The sequence below is a fragment of the Amphiura filiformis genome, chromosome 4, assembly GCF_039555335.1.
Source record: "Amphiura filiformis chromosome 4, Afil_fr2py, whole genome shotgun sequence".
NCBI classification, from domain to species: Eukaryota; Metazoa; Echinodermata; class Ophiuroidea; order Amphilepidida; family Amphiuridae; genus Amphiura; species Amphiura filiformis.
The window spans coordinates 56,153,971-56,171,670 of record NC_092631.1 but is presented as its reverse complement, the minus strand read 5'-3'; the positions used below and the strand labels follow the sequence as shown (position 1 = coordinate 56,171,670).

General features: G+C 37.4%; 1 protein-coding gene across 1 annotated transcript; it reads right to left on the bottom strand.

The window, feature by feature from the left end:
* Positions 1-983: 983 nt before the first annotated feature.
* Positions 984-16,865, bottom strand: LOC140151093 (uncharacterized). The gene is made up of 2 exons (XM_072173308.1): positions 16,576-16,865; positions 984-7,047 (listed from the first exon to the last, which is right to left on the bottom strand). Exon 2 carries the CDS (start codon positions 7,037-7,039, stop codon positions 2,663-2,665), a length of 4,377 nt encoding a protein of 1,458 aa, XP_072029409.1. The 5' UTR covers positions 7,040-7,047; positions 16,576-16,865; the 3' UTR covers positions 984-2,662.
* Positions 16,866-17,700: the final 835 nt, after the last annotated feature.

The following is a 17,700-nucleotide window of genomic DNA, read 5'->3' as shown; positions in this document are numbered from 1 at the left end:
TTATAAAACACATAATTCAAAATGGAAGACGTGTATGCTTTTCTGTATCAAAAATTCGTATTATAAATACATGTGTTAGGCAGTGGCGGCGCCACGGGGGGGGCATGAGGGGAAATTCCCCAGTCAGAACTCTTTCCCCAGTAGAAACCCAAAATTACGAAAATTTCACCTTTTTGCGGTAATTTTGCGCAAAATTGGTTGATTCCCCCCCCCTGAAATTCACTTTGCCCCCTCATCAATGCCCCCTCGGAAAAAAATCCTGGCACCGCCACTCGTGTTAGGACTACCACTTAGTTTACTGTTTTAACCTTTAATATCAATACCGTGTTATCCGAGTTCTTTTAATTTATAAATTATACTTGATCTAAAAGTGAAGCAAGTCATCGTGTCACTTTCAAATTATTATTGGAAGTTACGGATGATAATTTGATGAGTTGCTTAGTTATGCAAAAACAGTGTGAAAAGATTAAAAACGGACTACAAGAAAAAGTGTCTCTAGACGTGCACATAATTAAGTATAAGGCCAAAAACACAAAACAAGTTTGTTTCCCGTAGACTGCCGAATTTCTTTCTTTCTTTCTTTTTTTTTTTTTTTTCAATTGTACCACATTCACATTTTTTACTTGAGTATTTTTTATTTTCATGCACACGCATAAAAAGAATATTCAAATAAAATACAAAATCAATAAAATGAACCACCCAGTGCTGCATGTATAAACTCAGAATTTTCACAATTGAGGCATAAATAAATTCTGGCCTAAACCAACACCGCCCAAACCACCCCACCCACAAACAAATCCCAAGGGTTTTCGGGTCACCTTACAGGAAACAAACTTGTCTCTTTGTTTGCAGCACCATGCATAGCTTCTTTCTAAAAATCGACAGATTCTATATGTAAACGTACGTTAGTAAAAAAGGTCTAATTCGACTAACTAAAATTAGTCATACAATTAAGATATATTTTTTTTATTCAAGGAAACACATTTTCACGACTTATTCAATTCGTATAGAACCGGGGTATAGAATAAGAAATTGCAACACTAATGACGAATTTATGACTTCGCGATTTATCGTTATTTAATTAGTCGTTTACGTGCATTACTAATTGAACGACTAATTAAATGACTAATTATTGATCAAAAATCTAATTTTCGATTTTCTTGAATAAAAAATCTTGCATGACTAATTTTAGTTAGTCGAAAATTAGCCGAATTAGACCTTTTTGACTAACTTAAGTTTAACAGTGGAATCCAAAGCAACTTGTCAACCCATTCCCGGCTCCTCATCCATCCTCTAAAATGAGACAAGTGCCATGTTGGTCTGAATCCACTACAAGCACATTACACTTATTTTGCCGGAGAGATTCTTGGATGATTACAATATTTGAGTAGATACTGATGAGCAAATATTTGCCCACGGTGCGGTGGGTTAGCAGCAACCCTATATTGCGCAGTTCCATGGACTAAGCCCTGTGCAACAACAGGGGACATTGGTGGCGGTTTAGAGATTTCTCTTACTCTTGGAACTTGTCCTAACATCGGGGTATATTGGTTAACACTTGGTGCCAGCAAAAGTTTATCAACAGGAATACCTTGAGTCTTCTTGGGGGCTTGTCTTTTCATACTGAGATCAAGTGCCCGAATCATACCGGGTGTACCTTTCTTACTGAGACCAGACCGACCTTTCACACTGAGATCCAATGCACCAATCATACTGCGACCTGATGCACCACTGATACTCAGGTCTAAGGCACCATTTGGTAATACTGATATGTCTTCTTTGGACGAATCAATGTCATTAGTTGGAACACCAGCATCGGCAAGTTTGGATGATTTAGATTTACTAGCAATAGTCAGATTTTTGTGCGAGGTTTCCACAGAGTCTGAACTAGTTTCCGAAGTAGTTGGACATTTGCTTGTACTTCCTTGGGTACCATTTGGTAATACTGTTATGTGTACTTTGGACGAATCAATGTCATTAGTTGGAACACTATCATCTGCAAGTTTGGATTCAGTTTTACTAGTAATAGTCAGATTTTTATCCGAAGTTTCCACAGAGTCTGAAGTTTCCACAGAGTCTGAAGTTTCCACAGAGTCCGAAGTTCCCACAGAGTCCGAAGTTTCCACAGAGTCCGAAGTTTCCACAGAGTCCGAAGTTGCCACAGAGTCCGAAGTTTCCACAGAGTCAGAAGTTGCCACAGAGTCAGAAGTTTCCACAGAGTCAGAAGTTTCCACAGAGTCCGAAGTTGCCACAGAGTCAGAAGTTTCCACAGAGTCAGAAGTTGCCACAGAGTCAGAAGTTTCCACAGAGTCTGAACTGGTTTCCGTAGTAGTCGGACATTTTGCACTTCCTTGCGGGATAACGGGCACAGAATCCAGCGTGTTCACAGAGTTGGACTGCTCGCCGTTCAAATCAGGTGTCTCCACAACCGTTGGGTCATTGATTTTGCTTCTCAGTTTCTCGACAATATTTTCCAAAGTCGCAGAAGTTTGTTTTTCTTTAGCTTCATTATCATTACTTTCGTTTTCCTGTGAAACTTTGATCTCATTAATAATGTCTTCTTCCAACTTAATGACAACATCTGTATCTGCTTGGTCATTAATCTCACATGTCTGGTCCTTGTTCACGTTGCTTTCAATCTTCTTGGGCGTTTGCTTTTCTTTCAACTTATTTTCCAGATTCGTCTCCGAAATGGATTTTGTCTTTGCCAGCGTGTTTTGCTGTGGCTTTGTTTTTTTTCTTCTACGGATGGTGGTAGTGGTAACTTAATCTTCAGAGTTATTCTCGGCCTCTTCTTGCTCTTTGCATCCAACTTCGTATTGTGCTGATCCTTTCTTGATTTCTTTGTAGATCGTTTCTTAGTTTTAGAATCTGTAGTTTCATCACGTTTTGAGTCAGCACTTGCGCCAGTCTTAGACGTCAAAACGGATTCTTCTTCCAGATTTGGATTTTTCGTAGGCTCCGATACTTGTTTCTTAATTGTAGAATCTGTAGTGTCATCAAGTTTTGAGTCGGTACTTGTGCCGCTTTTAGCCGTCAAAACTGATTCTTCTTCCAGGTTTGGATTTTTCGTAGGCTCAGATACTTGTTTCGTAACTTTAGAATCTGTAGTTTCATCACGTTTTGAGTCAATACTTGCGCTACTCTCAGCCGTCAAAACTGGTTCTTCCAGATTTGGATTTTTCATAGGCTCAGATACTTGTTTCGTAACTTCTGTAGTTTCATCACGTTTTAGGTCACTATTTACGCCGCTCTTATTAGCCGTCAAAATGGATTCTTCCAGATTCTGATTTTTTGTCGGTTCGGAGTCAATCATTTTGTTAGATCTACGGACATATTTTCGCTTCTGCTTCGGTTCAGACACTTCTTTGCTGGATTTACGTACATATTGTCTCTTTGCTTTAGGTTCAGTGACAGTCACCTTGCTTGGCTGAGCAGTTTCATCAGTTGGCGTCTTGGTGTCCAAATTAATTTTGCTATCCTTCCGGACGTACTTGCGCTTTTTCTTTGGTTCAGACACTGTCATTTCATTGTTAGGGGAAGCCGTTTCCGTAGCAGGATTGGCCGTATTAGAATCACTTGATATGCTATCTTTACGCACATACTTTCGCTTCTTTTGAGGCTCAGATGCCGTTTCATTGCTAGGGGAAGCGGTTTCCGTAGCAGGGCTGGTCGTATTAGAATCACTTGATTTGCTATCTTTACGCACATACTTTCGCTTCTTTTGAGGCTCAGATGCCGTTTCATTGCTAGGGGAAGCGGTTTCCGTAGCAGGGCGGGTCGTATTAGAATCACTTGATTTTCTATCCTTACGCACATACTTTCGCTTCTTTCGAGGCTCAGATGCCGTTTCATTGCTAGGGTTAGTGGTTTCCGTAGCAGGTTGAAATTTACTGGTATCGGCGTCCATCTGTCCGTAGATATTGAAGGAGACCTCACTATCTATGATCTTACAGACATACTTGCGCTTCTGCTTAGGATCGGCGACGCCGGTGTTGCTTACAATGTCAGCAGTATCCACTGAGTCATTTACGTTGGTATTTTTGCGTACATATTTGCGCTTTTTCGTGGGCTCAGTATTAGCGACTGATTTAACCTCTGGTTCTGACACTTTAGCGGCTGATTTTGTGTCTTGCTTGATCTCTGTCTGACCAGGTTTGACTGGTGACAATGGCTCTTCTTTAAAAATAGGATTCGGGATTACTACTGGTATGACCTTGTCTATAGGAACAATAGCATTTGCAGGGAAATCACCAGATTCTTCAAACCTTGCAATTGTTGCTAACACCGGCTTTAACTCTTCCATCTTAGCGAGTAGCGGATCCTGAGACAAGTCTGTGTTTGGTTGATCGTCGGAGTCTTGCTTCTCTATTTTCACGATATTATGATGTCGTTGGTTATGCTTAGTAAGATCATTTTGGCGACAATATTTCAAGCCACAGGTGATGCAAGAAATGGGATCTTTCTTTGTGTGCAGCCTTTCGTGTCCTTGCTTATGTTGCTCAGTCTTGAATCTCTTCTCACAGTTTTTGCATTTGATATCTGCACCATTTGGATGGTAGACTCGCATGTGGTCATTTCGTGCTCCTAAATTCGTGAAGCGATCAGGACAAATATCACAGTGGAAATTAAATTGTCCCGTGTGTAAGCGCTCATGATTCACTAATCTCGCACGGGTTCCAAATCCTTGCTTACAGAATGAACAATTATACGGCTTGATCTTAGAATGTTTGTTGTTAAAATGCATTTCTGCGTACGCTTTCGTCACAAATTTCTTATCGCATGCCGAGCAGTTAAACATCCCTTCACCGGTGTGAAACTTTCTCTCATGGAACACTTTCTGATTTGGCCAGACGAATCTCTTGTCGCAGAATTTACACTGGAACGATTTTTCTCCTGTGTGTTTCGCGCCCTCGTGATATCGTCTGCCGGCGTTGTTCACGAATGTTGCTTCGCAGAAGTTACACTTGTATTTCCTCATTTTGAGATGCACGGTTTGTTCGTGATTCTTAGCAGCTTCGGCGCTACGAAAGGACTTCTGGCAATATCCACAGGTGTAGGGCCTTTCGTTGGTATGGATTTTATGATGTCTTTTCAAATGAGACGGAGTCTCAAATCTTTTCTCGCATTGCTCACACTTGTACTTCCTGATTCCAATGTGAGTGCGTTCATGTCGACGCTGTCCAGTAGAAGACGAGAAACCCATGGCGCAGAAGCTACAACGGTACACTGTTTCAAACGTGTGTGAATTCTCGTGCCGTTTATGATCATTCTTGCCTCGAAACTCTTTGGGGCAAAATCGGCACTTGAAATAGCCAAGTCCAGTATGAATCTTCTCATGGAACTTCTTGTGCTCTTTCCTGGTGAATCGCTTGTCGCAGTAATCACATTTATGAGGTTTCTCACCGCGATGGATCATCTCGTGCAATTTAAGACTTCGTCCATTGTCAAAGATCTTGCCACATTCATTACACATAAATGTTGTGTCTCCAAGGTGAACTCTTTCGTGATCATTTCTTGCTTCTGGTCGGCAAAAGTCCTTTTGACAGTGTCGGCATTTGAAGCGTTCTCCGGTGTGTTTTCGTTCGCATCTCTGCTTCATGGCCATCTGAATGAATCGCTTCTTGCAGAATTGGCATTCGAATGGTTTCTCTCCCGTATGAATTCTCTCGTGGGCCTTCCTATGGGCCATGGTCTTGAATGCTTTCACGCAGAATCCACACTTGTGGCGACGCTCGCTTCTATGGGCGTGCTCGTGAGCTTTCTTCTCGTCACTTGAGGTGAAAGTTGCGTCACAAGCTCTGCAGTCGTAAGTCATTATTCCGGTGTGTTGTTTCTTTTCATGGACGCGTCGTGGGTGAGTGCCAGCAAACCACTCGTCGCAGTGTCTGCATTTGTGCGTTTTGGTCAATCCGAAATGGGACATCTCGTGCTTGGTTTTGGTAGCCGGTTGAATGAAAGTTTGATCGCAGAACTGACATTTGAAGGCTCTATCGCCGGTGTGTACCGCTTCGTGATAGGTCAGCGCAAGTTTCCGCGTGAATACTTTGGGACAGTATTGGCATGGGTAGATAGTCTTCTTTCTAGGACGTCTACGGGGAGGCGGCGATGGAATGATTCCTTCTTTTGAGTCGATTGGTTCTTGTTTCACAGGATTGTTATTCAAGTCAAATGGTTTCTTTTCAAGAGCTTCACTTTTGATGTGGGGTTGAAGTATACCATCAGTGGTGCCACTTACTGGTCTCTCTGGTGACTGTGACTTTACCACTGTGAATCCAGGTATTGATGCTGGTGCAACTACCGCTGTTAAAGCTTCAGCCGGTGTCGGCCCTAGTGATAAACCATCTACTGGTGTTAATTCTTGCTTTGTTACTGGTGTTTTGGGAGCTGCTCCTGGTGGCGGCACTACTGTAAGATGGTTTCTGTTATTCGTAAGTTTAAAGAGGTCGCTCTTGTTGTCTTCAGTTTTTACAACTTGTTCTTCGTTCTCTGTTCCAGGCACTTTGTTTTTCCTTGGTCTTCCTCGTGGTTTCTTGTCAATGTTCGTCACTTTTTCAGGTACATGTGCACTCTTCTTTGCCAGTTTCTTTGAAGGCACTGATTTGAAAGGCAATGATCTAACTCGCACTCCCTTTGTCTTCCTCGATCTCGTGGAAGCAAAGCGTTTCATCATGGTTGTTATATCTACCCCTATAATAGGTTCAAACGGTGAAGAGTCAATGTGTAGCTTTTGCGGAGACTGCTTCCGTTTGTTACGCCAACCAAATATGTCAGTAAGCTCCACTACCAATTTGCGACTGCCAGGTGAAGATGGAACTGGAGCGGCTTTCTTGGCGCGAACCTTCTTCGGTTTGATGACGTCATTCTTCATCTTGCCATACCAGAACCAATGAGGGAGCATCCACATCTCATGGTGGCGGAGATGTGATATATATCGTGGTTTCTTCTCCCAGCTGAATCTTTGTCTGCAGTATTTACAGGTGTGCGGCATCAGCAGGTCCCAACGCCTTTTCGAGGGTTTGGGTTTGGTTTTCGTCATTGTGTCGTCTACAAGGGAAATAAACAAGAAAAAACTTTGGTGAATTTCAAGTCCGTATCACAAAATTTGCTAATACATTATAAACAGGTTAAAAAGGTATCGTATTATATACATATCGTCATTTGTTGAAAAGTTACTACCACCCGTTGAACGCAATTTTACGATCTTCCGAGGGTGGTGCAATAATTATGTGTATTATAGGGGGAAGATATTTTGACAGGCCAAAATGTTGGGTGGCAGGTCGAAAGTGAGGGGAATTTTGGCAGATATTAATTTTGGGGCTAAATGTCAATATTACACCCTAAAAAGGTGTATGAAAACGTTAGGAAATGTCTAATGCAAACTTTCCTGCCCGCATCGCACGCATATTAAATAAGACAATTCAAGGTTGGGTTCCCCAAAATCTTGCATGTGTAAAGGCGGGGCACCGGATATTTTGGTACATAATTATATACAGAGAGGGGGCGGGCACATACATATTTGGCATTGCCAAAGAGGCCCAAATATTTTTAGCACACCATTTTGAGAATTCACCACCCCGGGGGGAGGGGGTACATATAATTATTGCACAGCCCCTGAGGCAGGGGACAGACCGAAGACGTCAACGCTTGGTTGCGTGGCCCGGGTTTGTGTGTCCACGGCCGGGGTCCACACTCTAATTTAATATTCATTTTTTTAATTTTTACAATTACTCACTTATTTTTGATTATACTGTTCATTTTGATTAGGTTTATCACTTTTAACAGACAATCTTATCAAAATGAATAGTGTTTCTGTTTTAATTTAACAACTAACTCTTCAAATTGACAAGATTTCCATGCAACTCATTATTTGACAAGATTACCCATTTCATTGTGACAAGATTCTGTTAAGTATACCCGTCTAACAAGACGAACTATACTCACATTTGATAAGTTAATCGGGCCATTCTGACAATTTTTTATTCGTTCTATAATAATTGACAAGATCGCCGTTCTAAATGACAAGGCAATCTTATCAAATTTGATGAGTTTCTTGTCATTTTGATGAGAATATCCGAGTCATTTTAAAGAAAAATCTGTTATTTCTAGCCCATCTGAATAGTTTTCCTTATCAAATTGGACAAGTTTCTATTTAAAAATGAGTAGATCGTTTTAAGAGTGCACGATTTGCCGAATGTAACGAAGGGTATAATATCCACGTTTGATTTTTGTTTTGTTTTGGGGTTGTTTTTTTACCCCTTCACGGTAAGTGTTATCAAAATATAGTACGATAAACTCGGATTAAAGGTTAGAAACTAGTTAGAAACCATGGTTATTTAATAATATAGGTCTACTATTACTCTAGGTATAAAATCAACTCAGCGGCTAATTTAAATTAAGGCAGGCAATTACAATGGTGTTTTTTTTTGTCAGGCACAATCATGGCATTTTGTTTCCTATAATTCGTTTATTTTATCGTACAAAACTGTAATTCGGAGTTCACAAATTATTAAGTTGAAACATACACTATAAAACAAAACAAAACGACAAAATATCGCATGATGGAACCGAGCAGTATAGTGGTTTCGACTGTGAAAACTAATTTTTTTAAAAACAATATTGATATTTACGTGACGAATGCAAAGTATAGACCTACACATCGTCAGTCTGCTACGCTTTTTACATTAGTTATTGTTTGTCATTTTGAGAACAAAGTACAAAATATGGTTCAGGCATGCATTTAAACATATTTATTCACCAATCTTTGCAAGAACAAATGATAATTGATACAAATTATGAAAGGGAATAACCCGAGATAATTAGGGTGATTACGTAGCTGATGCATGTTTGAACCACATTTTGTTATTTCTTCTCAAAATTACAAAAATGACTTACGCAATTAACGTAACAAGCAGGGTTATTGATTTATTTTTAATCGGATTTTTTTAATTTTTTAAAATTTAAGTCCGATTTTTTTTCTATTTAAATCGATTTTTTTCTTTATATTTTTTGATTCCAAGAACCCAATAAATAAAGTCAAAAGAGTGCCAGTGGAATGCTAGTCAATATTCATCATGGTCATATGCACAATCCTACCAGGTATTTACACAAAAAAAATCAAAACATATTTTTACAAGAGAAAATTTCAAAGAAAACTATTGGTAAAATCATGAGAAATCATGTTGAGCAATTCTCGCTATTCGCAATAAGGGCGCCGCCAGCGGTTTGCGATGTAATCGTGATGTATCATGGGAAAATCGTGATGTATCATGGGAAAAGGTCGACATCAAGTCGCGCAATACGAATATTACCATGCTATTACATAGGAACACGTGACAATATTTTTAGTTTGTCAATATAACGGTATTACACGCAAATCGATAGAGAAAAAATTAATTGTGCACATTTCAAATCACATTATTAAGTATTATTGAGTATCGATTCGCGTGTAACACCTTTATTTTGACAAACTAAAAAAATATTGTCACGTGTTCCTATGTAATAGCATGGTAATATTCGTATTGCGCCACACCACTCCACGCCATACATAAATTCTCCCAGTCACATTTCCCCAATATGAAATTTTTAAAAAGTAAAATTTTAATTTTAATTCTTTGAAAGTTTGGCAGAGGCGGGGTTCGAACTCACGGCTCACCGCTTTGGCTAGTATCACGTATACCAGACGTCCAGCGCCTTAGACCGCTCGACCACGAAGAACTTGATAGTGTCATCGTGAAAATTTATACCTATAATATTAATAAATCGCAACTTCATTACTGCATCATATTTTGGAATTTTATCTGCTTAAAACATTAATGTGTATTATAATAAAGCTACCATTATTTATATTGTTGAATTCTCAAGCGCATAGAGACAATTAATACGAGGGTCCTATGAATAGGCCTACATACACAATACATAAAATCGATTTTGATATCGGCCATGTGCTCTGCTGTGCATGTGGTTCCCGCAGTGGCGGAAGTTGTATTACGAAGTGCATCCGAACTCCATTTTGAAGCAAATGATTTTGACAAGGCATTGGATTGTTCCAGTTTGCATCCTAAATCCACATTAGACCCTTAATTTTATTTACAAAATCAAAAGATTAGATTATCATAACAACAAAACGGTAATCTTTTGTCGGGTCTAATGTGAAAATTACATTAAAAAAATGCAGTTTTTACAGAATTAATTTTCACTTAATTCCAAAAAAAAAATGGCGTATATAAGATTGAAATAAATTCTCTGCCTTCTATACTAGATCAATTGTGACGCAAGTTGTTATCAAAAATTGTTGTGATAGATGTACAGTTAATATTCATATTATCCATTACCTATCTGATGGTACAGTTTTTACACAGAAAATATTCATTTGAAAAACCTGCCACTCGGCTTTTTCCGGAAAGGTCACAGGGTCGCCGTGACCTGTGCAATAATTACAATTAAATTTTTCTTATTCTAACAGCAAGCGTTTCTAGAATATATTATGGCGAAATGTGGTGTAGTATTGCGCGGACTTGGATGTCGACCTTTTCCCATGATACATCACGATTACATCGCAAACCGCTGGCGGCGCCCTTATTGCGAATAGCGAGAATTCGCCAGCGAAGGGTTACGTGTAATCCGATTATCACTATGTCAACTGGATCACGCTTTTGAGTTCTGCACCACGATCGAAATGATCGCAACACAAAGTCTATGGCATGTACTATTTATTCCAAAAGGTGCGTGATCCATTTACCAGGGAGTTACGTAACCACTTCGCTGGCGAAATTGTATCCAAAAGTTGTAGAAACATTAATTCACGATTTCAATCGATGATTTAAATTACCGTGATTTAAATCAAACATCCCTGGTCATCTTTTAGAAATGACAGCATTCAAGATCTGATTTGGAGGCAAGTGGGACATCCCCCAGCCCTCAAATGTATTATTTTCCCAGTTTCCCAAGTCATTAACAAATCATAATAATACTGCAATGTTCATGAAAATCGAAAAATTGGAAGATGTAAAACCCGGTGTCAGCCTCAGGATTTTGTTTCGTTGGGGGAGCATAGGCCTTTGGGAAGGGGGTTGGATCGGAAAAAATCCTTAAAATGTGCAATTTACGTTCAATATAGGCGATTTTTGCCCAAAATTGGCGATTTTCGCCCAATTTAGTTGTGATTTTGTACAAGAAACCTACGAGTATTCGGTCTATGTTGAAGCAAATTATAATTTTGAAAACAGTAAGAGTTGTCCCTTTAAGCATGTTAAACTACGTGTATTTATAAAGTGCATTGCGTGTGTATGCATAGACCCTCTAGGGTTGACGAAGGTGCATACCAATACTCGGGAAGTGTTATCACGTTACTCATATCCAAGTTTCAGTTGACCTTACTCCATGCATTTATTGTTATAATACTGCCCAAACGTGACCTACAGGTACTAGGTATATTGTATTAAAGACAATTGTTACTTTGTACTAAACCCATTACAAATTGAAATTATGTGCATTAAAACGGGAGGCGACTATAGTATTTCCAATTATTTACATATCATGAATACTACAGCGTTAATTGCAATTCACATGGTTGATGTACGAACTAGAACCAATTCTGAGAAACAAATAATATTAAACAAGCAAACACACAAACAATAAATTAACAAATATCACTGTTATTAGTACCGAGGTACGTCTGATAGTTCAAAACGAAAATATCGAATTGTGATACAAAATCGATAAAATTAAGCGTACTTCCGGTTGTTCTTCAATTCAATTAACCTTAGACCAGTTGTTTTTCCTGTACTTGCAATACCAACCAAAACCTTTCAGTTAACAATTTCCTGTTACGTTGACCACATTGAGAACTTCTTTATTGCCCGTTACTTTTGTTTGAATAAAGGACCGTATAAACAATGTGATGTATATAGTACAATGCACAATGTGTAGTTATACTTAGGTTGAAAATAACTGCTACTTTCGGTCTCACTTGGTAAATATTTAGTAATCTAAAATTTACTAAAAACGTGTTTTTTTTAACTATAATATACATATTTATGTTAATTAAAGTGAGGCTAGTTATCTCGTATCCCTGGTTATTTTCTCTGCATCATATTGGTTATTGGAGGTCTTTGGAAGTTTGTGAACTATATTGATTTCATTTCAAATTAAACCTCATAATTTTGTTGATGAGTTTAGGTAATTTTCTTTAGGTATTAGGTAAATTCAAATTTGTTAAATGCGACAACAAAATGGCGAATTTCGAGTTTCCAAATTTCACACAGAATCCCACAAGGGGATAATGGCGATATTAGAAACAACACTTTTTTAGTAATCACGGGTGAAAATTGCAATTTCATTTTGGGTAGAAACACACTACGATATCAGGCAATGTGACAATGGGCAGTGTTTTGAAACCATTTTCCAAATTCCGCTCAATAACGGGTTTGTTGAAAACGCAAAACAAACAGTTACTGTTTGATTTCATAAAATGAAGTATACATGTACTTGTTGTATTAACGTCTGCAATACACGTACGTCCAAAGTTCACGAAAATGTGACGAGTGCATGGCCTTGCCGGGAGCCAAGTTTTAACAATAGGTTAGAGACTCGCTGTTTTACCGGCACCTGCGATGCCTTGCAAAACACCATTTCATATTTTTTTGATTTCCAGACCAGTTAAAATAACGTCCACTAAAAAGTCTATAGGGGGCCTACGATTATAGGGTCTTAAGTCTAACATCGTTGGCCTGCGTTGGTCAGGCCAACTGGCCAGCTTTGTGCAGTAACTATGGTAACTAAATACCAGCAATGTTTATAATACAGTACTAGGATTTGGGCAGGTAACCTTTATAATAGTCCTTACATATTACAATGTTCTTTTAGACTGGTCAGGACCTTGGTGAGTTGGAGACTATTAATTATTATCATGGATTACTAGTATGTTTTGCCATAACATGTTAAGATTGTGTAACACTTTATGAATCTTTAAGTTAGGACATGTGTAAACATTGCAAAGATGCCCAAATCAGGTTTGAAAATGTTTGAAAATAAATTTCATATAATTTATGAGATCGTACATTAGGGGCCTATGGCTTTAATGAAAGGGTATACGAGTCAAATAATTCCGAAATCCATAAAAGGGTAACGAATTACTCACTCTTTTCCCAGCCTAAACCCAGGTATGTTGAATAATACAATTCTATAGGTGTGACGTGCTTCAATAACTCGCAAAGCCTCTCAGAAGGGTCATTAAATTATTTTCTTTTATTTATTCAGTGCTGTTGACACACATGAATATCATCTCGGCTCTATTAGGCCCTTCACAATTAATTCTTAGTTTCCTGTTTCATGGTTGGAAACAAGGGATGAGGCGACTTTTAATTATTAATAATCTTTTATTTTCTTTATTTTAAAACAAGTGGTCGCAACCTACATCAACCCGTTTCGACAAGGGACAAGCATTTAATTATTTTACAACTATGTTTGATTTTATACATAAGTAATGGTACAGTTATGTTCTTTGTTTATTCATCATTATTGTTGATATGATCAAAGTCAGAAAGTAGCAAATGGGAGTCATTTAAAGTTATTTTAAAAAAAAAAATCCAAAATATAAATAAAATAATTAAATATTTTTCCATTCTTGATTTTGGACGCGCGAGGGAAACAGGAAACTAAGGATCAATTGTAATTGGCCTTAAACAAGTAGGTCTCACGTCTACTTTGATCACGCTTTCCTGGATATTAATATAACAATTAAATGTATAGACACGTTATTTTTCCTGTACTTGCAACACCTTGCAAAAAAGGGTATTTTAGTTTCCGTATCGGCCTTTTTTACCAGACACAAGTGCATAAACAAATGTTTATACAATTCACTTTGGTAAATGAAATAAAAGTTTTAACACGTTAAAACGTTGGAGTTGCCATTTACTTCTAGAAATCAACTTTAACTATTCATATAAAACTAGTTTCGCAGTGAAGGCTCTTCATGTGAATATACATGTAGTGAGCTCACCGAAATATATGACGTCAATTATATACCAACGTATTGTTGTTTTATCGAACTTGCGATACCATGCAAAACTATTTTCACTAAATTGTATAGCCCAAAGGTATTATCTCGATTCTCTACTCTCAAAATGGTCCAAAATGCAAACAATGAGAGCATACATGTGCCTATCAATTGTATTGATAACAATGTCCTCGCTCATAAATATTCTTGTTCGCTTTTCCAAAACAACTTTTCCTATTTTTAGTAGGATTTGTTTGCGTTTTCTAAATAATTGCTTATGTGTAGAAACCTGTTGTTGTTGCCACTTATTACTTATCATTATTGTAGAATTATCATTAATTGTCACAATTTATTAATAAAAAGGACGAGCAAACGATAATAAAATCAAACGTTTTTAATTTTCATTCCACCTTATAAATATTAGGAATTCTTGTTTCAAACTTCCATTTACTATAAGAAGGGCTATACGGTACCAAAGTGACTTTAATACTATACATGTATACGTTTACATGCAGGAGCGACCCCGACCTACGCGATCTGAAATAATCGTGAAAGAATTTATAAACCATCGTAAAAATAAGATCAACATGTAAAGTATACTTTTGAGTTGTTTGGAGACTACCAGCAATGGATTGGACCATAGATTTCAATAAAATCTCATTAATTGGACTCATTAAATATTAGAAGCTTCTTGACCTTTGACCACACACAACTAATTCCCGGAACTAATTACCTCAAATTTCCCAATATTGAGCATTTCCTGGTACATGGTATGACTGCTCTGGTAAGATTACATTAGGAGATTTTCAGACCATTTGACAAATTACAAATTTGTTCTAGGCGGAATCAAAAGTAATTGAGTATAAAACTCCCGTTTCTGGTTTCGTAAGGGACGCACCATTAGATTTCAAGGGGGGGGGGTAGGAAGTTGGGGTCGCGGAATTTTATTTTTTAGTGTTGGTGGGGAAAGTTTTTTTTTTGCTCATTATAGTGGGGAAAGTGTTTTTTTCAAAACTTCCTACCCCCTTGAAGTCTAATGGTGCGTCCCTAAAAGCAGGGAAGTTAATTGAAAGTTGAAAACAGTTGAGTGGAAAATCGTATTAAAGAGTCAAAGCACAACAGATTTATAAGCTTTTATAGGCCTATTTACATTGAATTGATTTACACAGACATTTACGGAAACTAAAAGTAGAATACATCTCATTCAGGTTTTATTTTTTTTTAACCATTCGTGATCCTTATGTTACAAAAAAGAAAGAAAGAAAGAAAGAAAGAAAGAAAGAAAGAAAGAAAGAAAGAAAGAAAGAAAGAAAGAAAGAAAGAAAGAAAGAAAGAAAGAAAAAACCAACCGATGGGTAACTATAAAATAATGTAGGCCTATTATGACAAATTATTAGGCTATCTGTAGAGTATAAGTAAACTGTATTCCGTAATTTGTATCATATCAAATTTATCAAATGGACATTTTTAATTTGATAGGCGTCAGTCTTTATTATTTTCTAGGCATAAAAAAAGTTTTTATTTTATTTCAGAACTTGTGATTCAAAGAACTTGCATTTATTTGTAAAACAGCAGAGCAAAAAATTGCCGCGATAGAGGATATAGGCCTATATATTACGCCAAGGCATATAGACCCCCCCCCCTAAATTAACAAGTTTTATCATCGCGAAACACAAGCTAGTAATGTAGTATACGCCGTTTCTTGAATAAATATATATATCATTTCAACCATGTCAAATGACAACACTTTTAATTTATCAAAGAGTAGTTTAATATTCAATTTCCAATAATCCGTAAATAAGTGGATATATAATAGGCCTATAAAGTATGATTTCATCGGAGATTTCAATCAGCAAGGCAATATGCGGCATTTTATTTTTATTCCATGAACGTAAAATTGCCATGAACGCAATGTATTAGTTAATGCTAACTTATACGTACCCGGGTTCACGCGCAGGTTGAACGCATTTATAAATAAACTTGCATCTTTAAAAATTAAAGTTTCACAAACTACTTTTACCAGACAATAAAACAAGTTAATACAACCACCTTTTCTCTATATGATTTATAATGAAATATCTCTCACTGCTCTGTATACCCACAGGTTTTGTTCATGAAAATGACACCGTAATGCAAAAGGAAGTTTATAATAGCATTTACTGTATAATGACCTTGCTGACCCGCCATTTTTGCCTTCGAGTACTTCATAGGCTGCTATGAATAACAGCAGTGGGCGGCCCTGTACACCGAGCTTCTCTGTCTATGCACAGCGCAACTTCTCAGCATACATCTTAACGTTAAAGCGCTATGTGCAAACTTATATAACTTTTTTAACTGACCTCCCGACTGATTTACATGCAATGCAAATTATGACGTTTTAAACTACTATCACACCACACTATTAAACACAACACAAAACTAGTGTTATATTTAAATTCATACACAAATACATACACTGCCATTATTATAGTATTGCAGCACTAAAATATCGTATGAGTGTAGTGCATCATCGATTCGTCATTGCAAAGTTTCGATTGCAATTCAATGTAAAAGTCCCGTGTATAAAGTGTACTTACCGGATCCTGCACTGCCTTGCGTTACAACACTGGTCAAATTGCCGCCGTGGTGTATCGGAATGCGAAAATACACACGAAGCTCACAGGTGGTTCACGTCGACTAACACTCTAATATCCAATTTTAACATGAAATAACACAACTACACATCAAATGAGAACATTTTAGAGCAATAAATGTTGTTTCCGGCGTAGTTATTCGTGGACTTTGCGCTGCTATATTCTTCACGATTTATCTTTTGAATCAACAAGTTTTATGTGCGTGTAAGCTAGTCAACCGGAAACTACGTGTTGCTTTGGCAGGATGAAGGTATTTAACTTGGGAGACGGGCTAGTCATCTGACTAAGAATGAGGGACAACTCGTAGCCGAGTAAAGTTCTGTGTCAAACTTTATAAATTGTTTAAAACATGGTTATCCATGGTTAGAATTAGCCTAAAACATGCTAAATTGGAGAAAGTGCAATATATTGTAAGATCAAAAAGTGCATAATGTTAGGCCTATTACCTATAGGCCTAACATTATGCACTTTTTGATAATAATAATAAACAAAATAGGTAAACATAGTTCTGATTTTATTGCAGGTTGGGTATGAATATATAAATCCCACGGGTAGGTCTATTTTATTTTAAGTGAGAATATCTGATGAGTAATGCTGTGTCGGATTGAAAGTGAAACGAATAAATGAAAAGTGGAAACCCGGGGTGGAAAGTGCATAGGCTATAGTCTCTTAGTATAGTCGAAAACAACTTACAAATGAAATTACATTTATTCAGTACATAAAATAAAAGATCATGCATCACATTTTAAAGTGCGTTTTTTCTTCAAAATGTTTAAAAACGTTTTCATGACTTCTGTATAATCCGACATTTAATGTTATTAACACATTTTAACCCCGACATTTAATGTTAAAACCACCAAAAAAAAAACACGAAAAAAAACCAAACAAACAAAAATGTTTTTGTGTTTGCAAGAACATCAGAATTATCCTTTTCCTTTTGCAAGGACACGAAGCCCAATTTTTTTTCTCGGCAACTAAATACTTAAAAGAAAAAAAAAATAACCGAAGCACAAAACAATGACCACTGCATCTTTGGGCCTATATTACATACACCAGGGGGTTAGCCAG

What these genes read in the sequence shown, in the direction of transcription:
- LOC140151093 (XM_072173308.1), bottom strand. Translation starts at nt 7,039, where the DNA reads ATGACGAAAACCAAACCCAAACCCTCGAAAAGGCGTTGGGACCTGCTG.